This window comes from Odontesthes bonariensis, chromosome 21 (genome assembly GCF_027942865.1).
Source record: "Odontesthes bonariensis isolate fOdoBon6 chromosome 21, fOdoBon6.hap1, whole genome shotgun sequence".
Lineage (NCBI taxonomy): Eukaryota > Metazoa > Chordata > Actinopteri > Atheriniformes > Atherinopsidae > Odontesthes > Odontesthes bonariensis.
This window is the reverse complement of record NC_134526.1, coordinates 18,239,938-18,252,089: the sequence shown is the minus strand read 5'-3', so window position 1 is coordinate 18,252,089 and position 12,152 is coordinate 18,239,938. Positions and strand designations below refer to the sequence as shown.

At 40.0% G+C, this 12,152-nt stretch overlaps 1 protein-coding gene across 1 annotated transcript; it reads left to right on the top strand.

Annotated features, from left to right (window-relative positions):
* Window positions 1–221: 221 nt before the first annotated feature.
* On the top strand, window positions 222–5,208 carry LOC142371132 (WAP, Kazal, immunoglobulin, Kunitz and NTR domain-containing protein 2-like). The gene is made up of 3 exons (XM_075453743.1): window positions 222–788; window positions 1,385–1,701; window positions 3,331–5,208. Exons 1-3 carry the CDS (start codon window positions 576–578, stop codon window positions 4,529–4,531), a joined length of 1,731 nt encoding a protein of 576 aa, XP_075309858.1. The 5' UTR covers window positions 222–575; the 3' UTR covers window positions 4,532–5,208.
* Window positions 5,209–12,152: the final 6,944 nt, after the last annotated feature.

The window sequence follows — 12,152 nt, the reverse complement described above, 5'->3', positions numbered from 1 at the left end:
TCTGTCATTTATATTTATATGGATTTTATTTCAGTTGTTTTTATGTGTAACTCATGAGTTTAAATAGAACTAAAGTCACTTTCATCAGGTTAAAATTTAAGATGATGAAAGTGACCTATAATTCCCTTTTGCGCCCACTTTGCAAGCTAAGGGTTAAGGAAGCCGGCGCCTTACGCACAGGTGTCTCGTCAGTTCTTTTATGAAACAGCCCCTGCAAACTGCTGTTGAACTTTTTTTTTTCTCTTTTTAATTAAGTTGATCATGACTGTAACTCAGCTGGGATTTGCATTCTGAGTAGACAGGCCACTGTTATTCATGTTGCCAGACCTCGAGGGGGTTTGCACACCACAACTCTTAACGTGGAGCAACTAACCTGGACAACTCTTCAAGATCGGGACCGGGCCAGTACGCACGCTGTTCATCCCGCATCTGATACGAGTATTTAAAAGTTAACTACGCGACTGTGGACAGGTTAAAAGCCTTTTCTTCTTTTTTTTCTTTTTTTAAGTGAACCACTTTACGGTCGTCTTAAACCGGTTGGATTTTCAGCATTTTGGCGTCTGCTCCGGTACGATATGTGGTGGATGCTGTTTCCCCGATGGATTTGGTTTCTTCTTGGACAATGTTACACTATATTCCTTTGCATGGACAGCTGCCGTGTGAGAGCTATGCCCATGATGGTGGCAAAGGTGGTGTACTCTCACGCAGGTATGTGTCCGAATGATCTGAACCCCAATCTGTGGGTGGATGCTATGAGCACCTGCATGCGCGAGTGTGAATCTGACCAGGTGAGTTCTCCTGTCAGTAACTGTAACCTGCTGTCTGTAGGGTATATAATGTACAGTTAAACTTATAGCTATAATTAAGAAAATAGACTGACAGAACCTAGAAATAAGAGAGGGAAATATTTTATCACAAGCTTTTGCCAAACTGTATTTAAAAGGATTGGTTTGGATGTCAAAGTCGAAGTTGAATCAAATGCACGAGACATCAGACAATTACACTTCATAATTTGTGCTTGTGCTTCTGGACAAAATAACAGATTTGTTCTGCTCTTTAGTACAAGAGGATCCCATGTTTGACAAATGCTAGATTACTATGTGTCAGTTCCCAACCATTCCTCTTGTTCCTCTTCAGTATGCTGACAGTTACTTTTAAATGTTCTATTTTCAGTTACATGCTGTGAAATGTTAGACAAAACTGATGCAAACAGAAATAATAGTTTAAACAAACCTGATGACATTAAGTTATCACAAGGGGAAACTACAGCTGTTTTGTTTTTATTTGGATTTGTTTCCCATTTTGGCAAGTTCACACATATTAGGTAACTGAACAAATACCCTGGTGTGAGGTCAGAACTTGTCTTTTCTTTTCCAAACTTTAGGACTGTGAGACATTTGAGAAGTGTTGCCCCAATGTGTGTGGTAACAAGAGCTGTGTGGCAGCACGCTACATAGATATCAAGGGCAACAAGGGCCCTATTGGAATGCCAAAGGGTGCCACCTGTGACAAGTTCATGTGCGCTCAACAAGGCTCCGAGTGTGACATCTGGGACGGCCAGCCTGTTTGTAAGTGCAGAGACCGCTGTGAGAGAGAACCCCACTTCACATGCGCCTCTGACGGCATGACTTATTATAACAAGTGCTACATGGATGCCGAGGCCTGTTCCAAGGGTATCTCAATCTCTGAGGTCACCTGCAGGTAACATGTTAAGTATTTTTTATCATTTGTTTTTTTGGTAAGATGAAGTCAAGTTGCCTTGCTTACATACTCAAAATTATGACAGTTATCTATCTCTGGCGCTGAAATACAATGTATTTTGTGTGTATTTTGTCAAAATAATAAAATGCCAAATTAGAAAGAATTTGGACGATATAGAAAAGAGAAAAAAACAAACATTCCAGTCTAGTACCCAGTACCATGAAGTGACATCTCTAACATTTGCCTAAATATATATATATATATATATATATATATATATATATATATATATATATATATATATATATACATATGTATGTGTATATATTATTTCCCCAAGGAGATGATAAAGGTGCAAAGAAACATTTTCTTTGTTTCCCCACTCCTTTTTTGTACTGTTTGGATATTAAAGGGTTAAGATGTGCAACAATCAGGGGTTGTCATTGTTGCATTTTTTTTTGTTTCAAAATTCTTCACACATTCTCCGACCAGGCCAGGCCAGTATCCGTACTCTCTTCAGCCATGCCTTTGTATGTGTGCAGACTGTGGTTTTGCATTGTCTTGTTGAAAAATACATGGACGTCCTTGGAAAGGCAGCATTTGTTAATCCAAAAACTCATCACAAAACTGTAAATGCCCTTTTTTTAAGGCCATCGATACAACTCCATAACATCACAGAGCCTGGTTTTTGGATTTGTTGCTGATAACAGTCTGGATGGTCCTTTTGGTTATTTGGTCTGAGCCAAAGACCAAATGGTTTCCATTTATTCTGAAAAAATATCTTGAATTCTGATTGGTCTGATCACAATACAGATTTCTACTGTGTGATGGTCCATCCCAGATACCTCAGAGCCTAGAGAAGTCATCATCACCTCCGAATAGAGGTTTACATAAGTAAACATATAGTGTAATTTGTAAATGTAACTCGATTTTCAAAGATTTTCTACAATAATCCCTTGCCCATGTAGCTATTGTAAGATACTAATGAATGACAGTTATTGATGTTGTGCCACCAGTGGGATTAAAAATCATGAGTCATCAGCATAGGTTTACACCCTTTCATTTTACAAACTGAAGTTGCATAGTTTAATGACACTATGCCCTGTAGAGGGAGAAATACAATGCAAATCCTTTCCCATCCCAGCTCATTATCTTTTAACATTTCAGTAATTTGTCAAGCATTGAAAAAAATGTAGATCGTCTGCCCATGTTTTGTCCCCAAAGATTTAGCCTTTAATGGATACTGCTTTTGTACCATTTACATCATACAAATTATGATTGCAGTCACATGTTGAGAATCATCTATTCCAAAGAATATCATTATTTATTCTTTTTTAAGTCATTACATATTATTTTTATTTACATCATCGCTAGCTCAAAATTGTTCCCATCCAACTTTCCAATTTCTTTTTAAATGTGTTGCAGACCTGAAATGCAAAAATGAATGTATATTGATAAATGAAATAGAGTCGAGAAGAAAAACCAAGTCAAAGTAAGTTAAAGAATTGTGATTTCCTTTTAAAAATGTATTCAGTTTTTGCTTTTACCAATTTTTTTCTGATTTGGGGCTGTTGTTGAATATAAGCCTTTAACATTAATTCATTACTGTCTTATTTAACCTACCCACAGGTATCACCTGACCTGGCCAAACACCAGTCCAATCCCAGTGGAGACAACCTTACATCCCACAACTGCACTCCAAACCACCCTCCCAACTGACATTCAGCTCCCTGCCATACACAGTGGACCCACAAAACATTCTGTTTTTGTGGGTGAGACAGCAAGCTTCTTGTGTGAGGTGTCTGGAAAGCCACAACCGGAAATCACCTGGGAGAAACAATTGAAAGGCAAAGACAATATAATAATGAGACCCAATCATGTGCGAGGGAATGTTGTTGTCACTAACATCGGCCAGCTGGTTATATACAACGCCCAACTTCAGGATGCTGGAATCTACACCTGCACAGCCAGAAACGTCGGAGGAAGTGTGTCGGCACATTTTCCCTTGGTGGTGATCAAGAGAGAGCCGAAAGGTGGAAATGCTGAGGGGAATAATACCAACCTTCCTTTTCCACCTGCTGAGTGCCTCAAGAGTCCAGACACTGATGATTGTGGAGAAGAGAGCATAAGCTGGTACTACGAACCAAAGAGGAACAATTGCTTTACCTTCACTTACAGTCAGTGCAATAAAAACCAAAACCATTTCGACACCTATGAAGCCTGCATGCTGTCATGTGGAGGAGAGCTGGCAGCTCCCTGCAGCCTACCAAGCCTACAAGGGCCTTGCAAGGCGTATGAGCCCCGTTGGGCATATAGCAGCAGCCTGAAAAAGTGCCAGTCGTTTGTGTATGGAGGCTGCGGTGGGAATGAGAACAACTTTGAGTCTAAAGAGGCCTGTGAAGAGATGTGTCCCTTTCCAAAGAACCATAACTGCAAGATATGTAAACCTCGAGGCAAGATGGTTACCAGCTTCTGCAAGAGTGACTTTGTTATCCTCGGGCGTGTGACTGAGATGACAGAGGAGCAAGAGTCGGGGCATGCTTTGGTGACCGTGGAGGAGATCTTGAAGGACGAGAAGATGGGTCTGAGGTTCTTTGGTAAGGAGCCGTTGGAGGTGACTCTTCTGAACATGGACTGGAATTGTCCCTGTCCCAATATCACTACTGCTGATGGGCAGCTCATCATCATGGGGGATGTTCACAACGGGATGGCCGTCCTGCAGCCTGACAGCTTCGTGGGCTCCTCCAGCACTCGCAGAATCAGAAAGCTGCGTGAGGTTATCCACAAGAAAACCTGTGATTTCCTCAAAGATTTCTCTGCAGCCCAGTAGCCTGGTGCTCATGAAAACTCAGCCAGAGTGCTATTTTAAATTTTTTTCCAGTGACCTCAACAGTCAAACAGACTGCCAGGAAACACAAAGCTAATTTATCTGTAATGTTGGAAGTTTTGTCGTCTGTTTCATGTTTTTCTCCACCTCTTTTTTCCCTAAACCACTCAGAAGAACCTTTTCTCAAAAAGCATTTGCCCTGTGTAAAAGTATTATAGTAAAAGTAACATTTTTTTCCTCAACACATGTTATCTTAAATACACTAATATCATTCATTTAGCTGTATGTTCTATTGTGATTAGTATACGTGTTTAATGTTTTTATGGGTATCTCAAAGTCGACAATGTGTAACAGCTGTTCTGAGCACTTCAGCTCTCAGTAATGCAATATGAAGCCTCAGTTTATCTACCAGAATCAAATAAGCTTTTTTATTCCATTTTTTTTTTGTGGAATTTGTTTTGATAAGTTTTCTTTTACAATACAGAATATGTATGTGGACTTGTGTATTTCATATTTATTTTTCTTGACCTCTTTCTTAGGGCCTTGGCCAGTGAATATACATAGTAGATTGTAGACAGAATGTATCTCTGTGAATCTAATTACATAAAGAACAAACTTTTTTTTTTTCATCCATGATAGCTTTCATTAGTTGGTGAATAAAAAAAATCATTCTGAAAGTATCCCCTTCTCCTAATTTTTTTTAATCTCTTTCCTCTGCTAGAGAAAAAATACCAGAGCCTTCAGACAATTTGTCAGAGGGCTCTGGCGGGTCAGATCTTGCTTGTTTTTTAGCTGATGTTCCACCGTCCTTGTCCTCCTCCTTCCACATGTAATTCACACACAGACACACACAGGGCCTTGTCTGGCATTAAAGTCTGAAGCAGGTCACATTCCAGCCCAGCTGTGGTGGCCCGCAGAGCTGTGTGTTGTGTTGTGTCTGGGTCTGGGGCCCTCGCATAGCACACACCCCACCGGCCATCCATTGGCCTTGTGCGGCCCCTTTCATGTGCAAGAGGCCGGGGTGAAGGGGAAGAGGAGGAGGAGAGGGATGTTAGCTGATTCTCTCTCTTTCGTCCACTCTGTTCACCACATCTGTGTTCACGAGACATAATAGAAAACAGATTGGAAAGGAGGGGGATTAAACCTTGGGTTGGGATGCAACCCACAAATTGAAAAAGTCGGTATAGAGATTGAAGTTTGAATTATTTTCATTCAGACACTTCTGAAGAGTTTCAGGATTTCATGATGAGATTGCTGTTGTTGATGGCGATCAAATCAGAATTAATGTTAGTGCTCTGGCATACCTTTGTTGAAAATTAGTTTCAAGGACCAGCTGAACATACATAAAACAAAAGGAGCCAGCGAGCCGTCAAATATTTTCACCCTTCCCCCCTGATATACCCTTCTCTATCCCTGTTCCCCAGCCCTCTTCCTCAACCATTTACCCTCTTGGATCGACATATAACCAGCTTTGGGCGGCGAACTTTGACCCTGCTAATGAAAAAGAGGCCACCAAGGAAAAGGTCATTTTCATTAGAGTTGTTGACAAGTGTTAAGTGACTGGCTGTGCACCAGACTGAGCTCCACTCAGCCTCCTTGATGTTCTGCAGATCACAGCCGGGTGCTGATTTCAGTATCAAGTTCACTTGGAGAACACCACCCAGGCAGTCTGCCAGACAGACCATAATAATAAGCCAGACAGTCGCAGGTACAAAGAGGGCGCACAATGCCCTCAGTGACACAGCAGTGATTTAGTGGTATTCAGAGAGGCGATTTACTTTATTTCCATATATAATTTAACAATTTCATCTCATATTGCGTGTTCATAGCAAGCTGCTATCCTTATATGATATATAAACATACAGTAAATACAAAGGATGGATACATCTATGTAAGTTCCAATGGTCTCTTCATAAAACCCTGAAACAAGATTAAGTTTAAGATAAACCTACTGAACACAATAAGGAAAACTAAACTTTCAGTTAAATAACTTATAACAAAATACAGTTCCTGGTGCAAATACTATGCTCGGAGAACTTTGAACATGGCAGAAAATCTTAGAGATTCCTTGCTAATCAATCAGAAATAAACAAGGAAAAAATTACTCTCATCTCTGTTAAAGACTCAGCAGGAAATGTCACCCGTGACCCTGGCGCAATAAATAACACTTTTAGGGACTTCTACAAAAACCTATATTCATCACAAATTGATCCACTGGACGATAACATTGACCAGTTTCTTAGTAACATAAACCTTCCAAAATTACAACATGAACAGGTCATGGCTTTGGATTCACCTCTCTCAAAAGGGTGAACTCCATGAAACCCTTCCACAGTTGCCTTGTAAAAAAGCCCCAGGACCAGATGGTTCCCCAGCAGAATACTACAAAGAATTTTGGACTACACTGGCACCTACAATTTACAAAAAAACATCACAAATCAAGAAGAATAGCAGATTACCTCCAAACACGAAGTCTGCTAACATGACCTTACAAGACCTCAAACTTCCATCACGGCCAATATCACTGATAAATGTAGACCTCAGAATAATATGTGCTCACATTGCACAGATAACACAACTGATGATTATCTGCATGCTTTTTGGTTATATGTGCCTGTCCAGAAGTTCTGAGGTATGTGAGGACCTATCAACAAGGCTCAAGTGTAATATTCCTGCATGCTCTTCATGCAGGGTGACTTAGGCGACATCAGCATGGAAATTAACACAGCAAAGCACACAAGTCCTCACAGCCTTAAAGAAAGCAAAGAAAATTATTCTCATCAACTGGAAATAAAAAAATAATCTGTGTATCAACTAGTTTAGGAGTTTTGCGTCAGATCACATCAATATAGAGACAACGTCTGCTTCCTCAAAACAGTAATTTGGCTGAATTTCATTTTCTATGTCCCCCGTTGATTAGTTCTATCTCTTAGTGGGGGTTGTTGTCTCGCCATTCATGGTGATGGTTGTCGGCTGGGGAGGGCCTGGGGCTGCGGGTTTCTGGTGGTCTCTTGGGTGGGTGGGTTGGGGGCCAGGTTTGTCATTGTAATGTGTCTGGCCTAATTGAGGGCTTTGGTGGCCCGCGGATGGTGCTGCCTTGCGACAATGAGTGAGGTTATTGGAGGAGCCTGTGGCAACTAGCAGCCGCTTATGCCGCTTATGCGGCTGCTAGGCTCTGGTAGCTGGGCCGCTTGGGTGTGAGTTGTGGTGTGGGGTTTTGCATGCATACACACACACTCATTCACTCACTCACGTTAGTTTTAATCATCAGTTTCCACAGTTATGTTTTCATATTCTTACTGCTGTTGTTGTTACCGTTTGTTTTTTCTTCGTTTGTCTTCCTGTAGATGCTCCTAATGGTTCTCCACCTGGTTTCTCCACAGAGGCCGTAGAATGTTTTCTGTTAAGTCTCTACAGATGTAGCAGCTGGTTGACCAGATTTGTCTTCTTATTTTTCTTATACTTTCCTTTTCTCATATCATTCCTTTGTATTTCTTTGCTTTCCCTCTTTCTTTGTTCCCCCTGTTAGGTTCAGCATCAATTTATCATTTCAACATGAATAAATGAATAGTATTTAAGCATCGAGGGGCGCCCTATATCCATAAAGCTTCCCTTGGTAAAGCAAATGTGTTTGGCACATGGCATTCGGACCACCATTCTGCTTGATGCTAAGTTAAGAGAAAAAAAAAACTGGTTTAAGTTACATTACATCACAAGCATCCATCCATCCATTTTCTATACCGCTGAATCCGTCGGTTGGGTCGCGGGGGAGCTGGAGCCTATCCCAGCGGTCAATGGGCGAGAGGCAGGGTACACCCTGGACAGGCCGCCAGTGCATCACAAGCATACGCCAACATTTTAAAAACAACATAAATATAAATATGAATCCACATTCGTACACATAAGCACATGCATTCCCTTCAAATACTATCATGCAGAATCAGATAGATGAACGTGTTCTATGAATAGTTTTTAAAGACATTAAAGCAGCTGTTTGTTGAAACGATGCAATCATACATGGTTGGACTTCTGAATACATAGTTTTCAGAATGACAGGTGGAACTTTTAACAGAGACAGAATTTTAATAAATAAGTAGTTCTCAGTATTTCAATATGATTTTACTACTTCTTTGTGCAATCAATGTTTGCCCACTGGAGGGCAGCAAAATGCTTCACAAAGCAGATAGATGTTGCTAATAAGTAATAAGCTTCAATAAATATAGATAAGAATTTGATATCTATATATCTATATCTCTATCTTTACATGTGTATGTGTAGATATAATGAATGCAGAGTTTTCATGTTTGTTATATTGTTTCATGTTTGTATATTAAATTAAACATATTGTTTTCACTTTTCAGAATCCTAGCTGCAAATCAATTTTTTTTGTGATTTCCTCATTTTCTGTGAACTCATTCACAAAAGCACGCACATGCACACACACAAACACATTTACACAGACATACATGTGGTCACCTACAAGCTTGCGCAGGTGTCTTTGTTAGGACATTGCATTGAATTGTCATTTGTTGTGTACACCCTAACTCAAATACTTACCCTTGTCCTAATCTAATCTGAGTTGACGTCTTAGCCTTAAACCTAACCGGCCTCAACAAGGTCAGTGATTATACAATAAAAAGTTCTCAATGAGGAAACATAAGCGCACACACACGCACGACAGCAGCCTTCCACAGGAAAGCAACAGAGAGAGGGACATAAAGACGCAAAGTCATAAATGATCAGAATAAAGAGTGGGATAACGGAACACCACTTTTACATTTTTGAGAATGTTTATTTTAGCCAAAGCTGGAAATGTGACATTATAATGCATGAAGTGGAAAAGTTTGGCGAATGCTGGTAATTATTCATTTGATGAGAGAACGATTCAATTTTAATGCAGAATAACAGAGAGGATCGATGCACTCGTGTCACATAATCATACCCCTGCCATTTTACAAGGAACTTAATCTCAGAGAGGTCACTGAATGTGCAACAGCTACAACTAAAAGCATATATCAGTGAATCAATATGCTGTAATAATAGGGTATTCTGTTTTAGGCACACTTTAGGCTTGAAGGTTGACTACAGTCTGGGCTTCATTTAAAGCTACAGCGTATAACAACAATCATAACAACAATCCTTTATATCTGTGGCTGTACTGTGATAACTTCACAATACATGCATGTATCTGAAAAGGCAACAAAAGACATAATTCCTGTTTTATTATCTATGTCTTAGTCTTCTCTGAGCTTCTCCTAAAAGCATCAATGCGCATTTGATTGTCCCATCCACATACTGTGCCAAGGTTCTGCACCTAGACTCCATGTCTCTCAGCCTATATCTATGGTCTGCAAACACCTAAGGAGGAGAAGGCAGCAGGAAGGTAAAGAGAGAGGAGAAAAGGGAATATGAGGACATACTGGACTAAGCATATAGGAGGTGGGTGCCGTTGCTGGGATAAGATGGAGGTAGAGGTCATGGTAGCTTAAGGAGGGTATAAATTGCCCTGGTCATAAAAATGCTCCCCAACTCCTGGGAAATCTTTTTCCCACGTATCTTTTTTGTCTTGACTAAAAATAGTCGTTGCTCAATGTGGGGAGAATGGAGGACATGATTATTTTTCTTGTCCCTCTTATTCCCCCCTCATTGTATCAAGACAGACAGACAGACAGACAGACAGATAGATAGATAGATAGATAGATAGATAGATAGATAGATAGATAGATAGATAGATAGATAGATAGATAGATAGATAGATAGATAGATAGATAGATAGATAGATAGATACATGACTTGTATGTTTGTATCTGTCACAATTGCACATATTCTTACTTATAGACACCTGTAATCACAGAGTAGGACAATGCATTAAAGGTACTTATCACATCAAAAAATGACTGAGGCTTTCAGTTTGGAAAGTTTCTTGGTGCTGCTGCTGCTGGCAGAAACAGCAGCGAGTCTGTCTCTTTAATGAGATGTCACACCACCAGTCTGGTTTTCATTCACGTCATACTTTCTGAAGCACACACACACGTCAATTTACTTTGAAAAGGAATAGAAATTCATAAATGCATTAATACAAATATCAAACTGCATGTGTGTACATCACCCTACAAAAGTGAAAATCAACATTGTCTGTGCTGCTCTCAAATGTGAACGAAAGATGGACACACATACAAAAAAAAGCTCACCAGAGAGAGGGAGAGAGAGGAAGAGGAAAGGGAGTGGCTAAAAACAGAGAAAGAGGGAGGGGTGGGGAGATAAAGAGATGCTTGGGACAAAATGTTCTCATCTCGAGCCAGCATCACAAAGAGTTACTTTGGGATTTTACATTGTGTTTTTTTTTTTTTTTTTTTGGGACAAGGACTGTTGTCCTTGTGTGACCCAGCAGAAAGGCAGCAGAGACAGCTGCTATCAGGAGTGGAAACAGGGAACGTCAGTCCACTGTGGATGTGGCTGATCACATGTGAAAAGAGAAAAAAGGAAACCTTTGGGTGATAGGGAAGGAAGCAGGCGTTTTAAGTTATACTGTAACTGCTACTTGAATGAAAGCTTTGAATATAAAGGGATGGTGTTATCAGACAAAGGACAGGAAAAAAAAGAAAAAACATTACCTCCTCACATCACATGTTTCACTCATGCACGCAAATAAGGTAACGTTTTGAGTGATGGCTTTGAGTTGTGAAGCAACATAGTAAAATGTAACAACAAGTTGCAAATGACTACAGAAAGGAGCTAATGAATAAAGTAATGTAATAACTTCATGAATGATAATATGAATAAGACACAGTTGTTTGTACTCAGAATAAATCGAACTGGAGCAGCTGTTCCATGATCACGAACCTGTCTGTACATTTCAGTTGATTTGACAATAACAATGTGCATGTTTTAGTAAATAAAAAATCAATTTAATTTAAAATGAATAAATATACTGTAGTAACAACAAAACAGTTCACATCACATCACGTGGACCCAAAAATTATGTTCTTTTGTTGCTTTCCTAATTGCATTTTCTTGTGGTCAGCAAATGTTACAATTTCCAAACAATTGTCTGAGTTCAAGTGAACATTTCAATTTCAGAAGTCAGTCTGTCACGCAGCTGTGAAGCAAGTGTAAATTGGACGTTTTCTGCTTGAGGCAGCAGCGACATTACATTCCATGTTGCTGTGGTACCAGAGGGGCCAATGGATGCAAGTCTCTGCTAAGAGGCTGTAAAACTCTGCAGACACTGGGGGGAGTGCTAGACTGCTCTTTTTCAGTGGAGACATAGACAGTTGGGGTAGATTTTTGTTGTCTGAGTTATTACTAACTCAGTTAGGTTTAAGCTGAACCATTGTGAATCAGAGACAGCAACAGCAAATGTGCCGTGCTGAACTTCCGAGGCGGCCAAAAATCCCCATCAGTTTTTCCAAACATCACTGAAAAGAGATTTGAATCAAGAGGCAGATAGATTTTTGTAAAAGAAAAAAAAATTACCATGATAAAATCACCCTGATATTCTCATTATTTTTCCGTAAACATATGACTGATGCAGTGAGACACAATGATTCACACTTTTGACTTGACTTTGCGAGGACGTCCTGTGAGTTCTGAAAGCCAATCCAACTATCACATTTATGCAGAC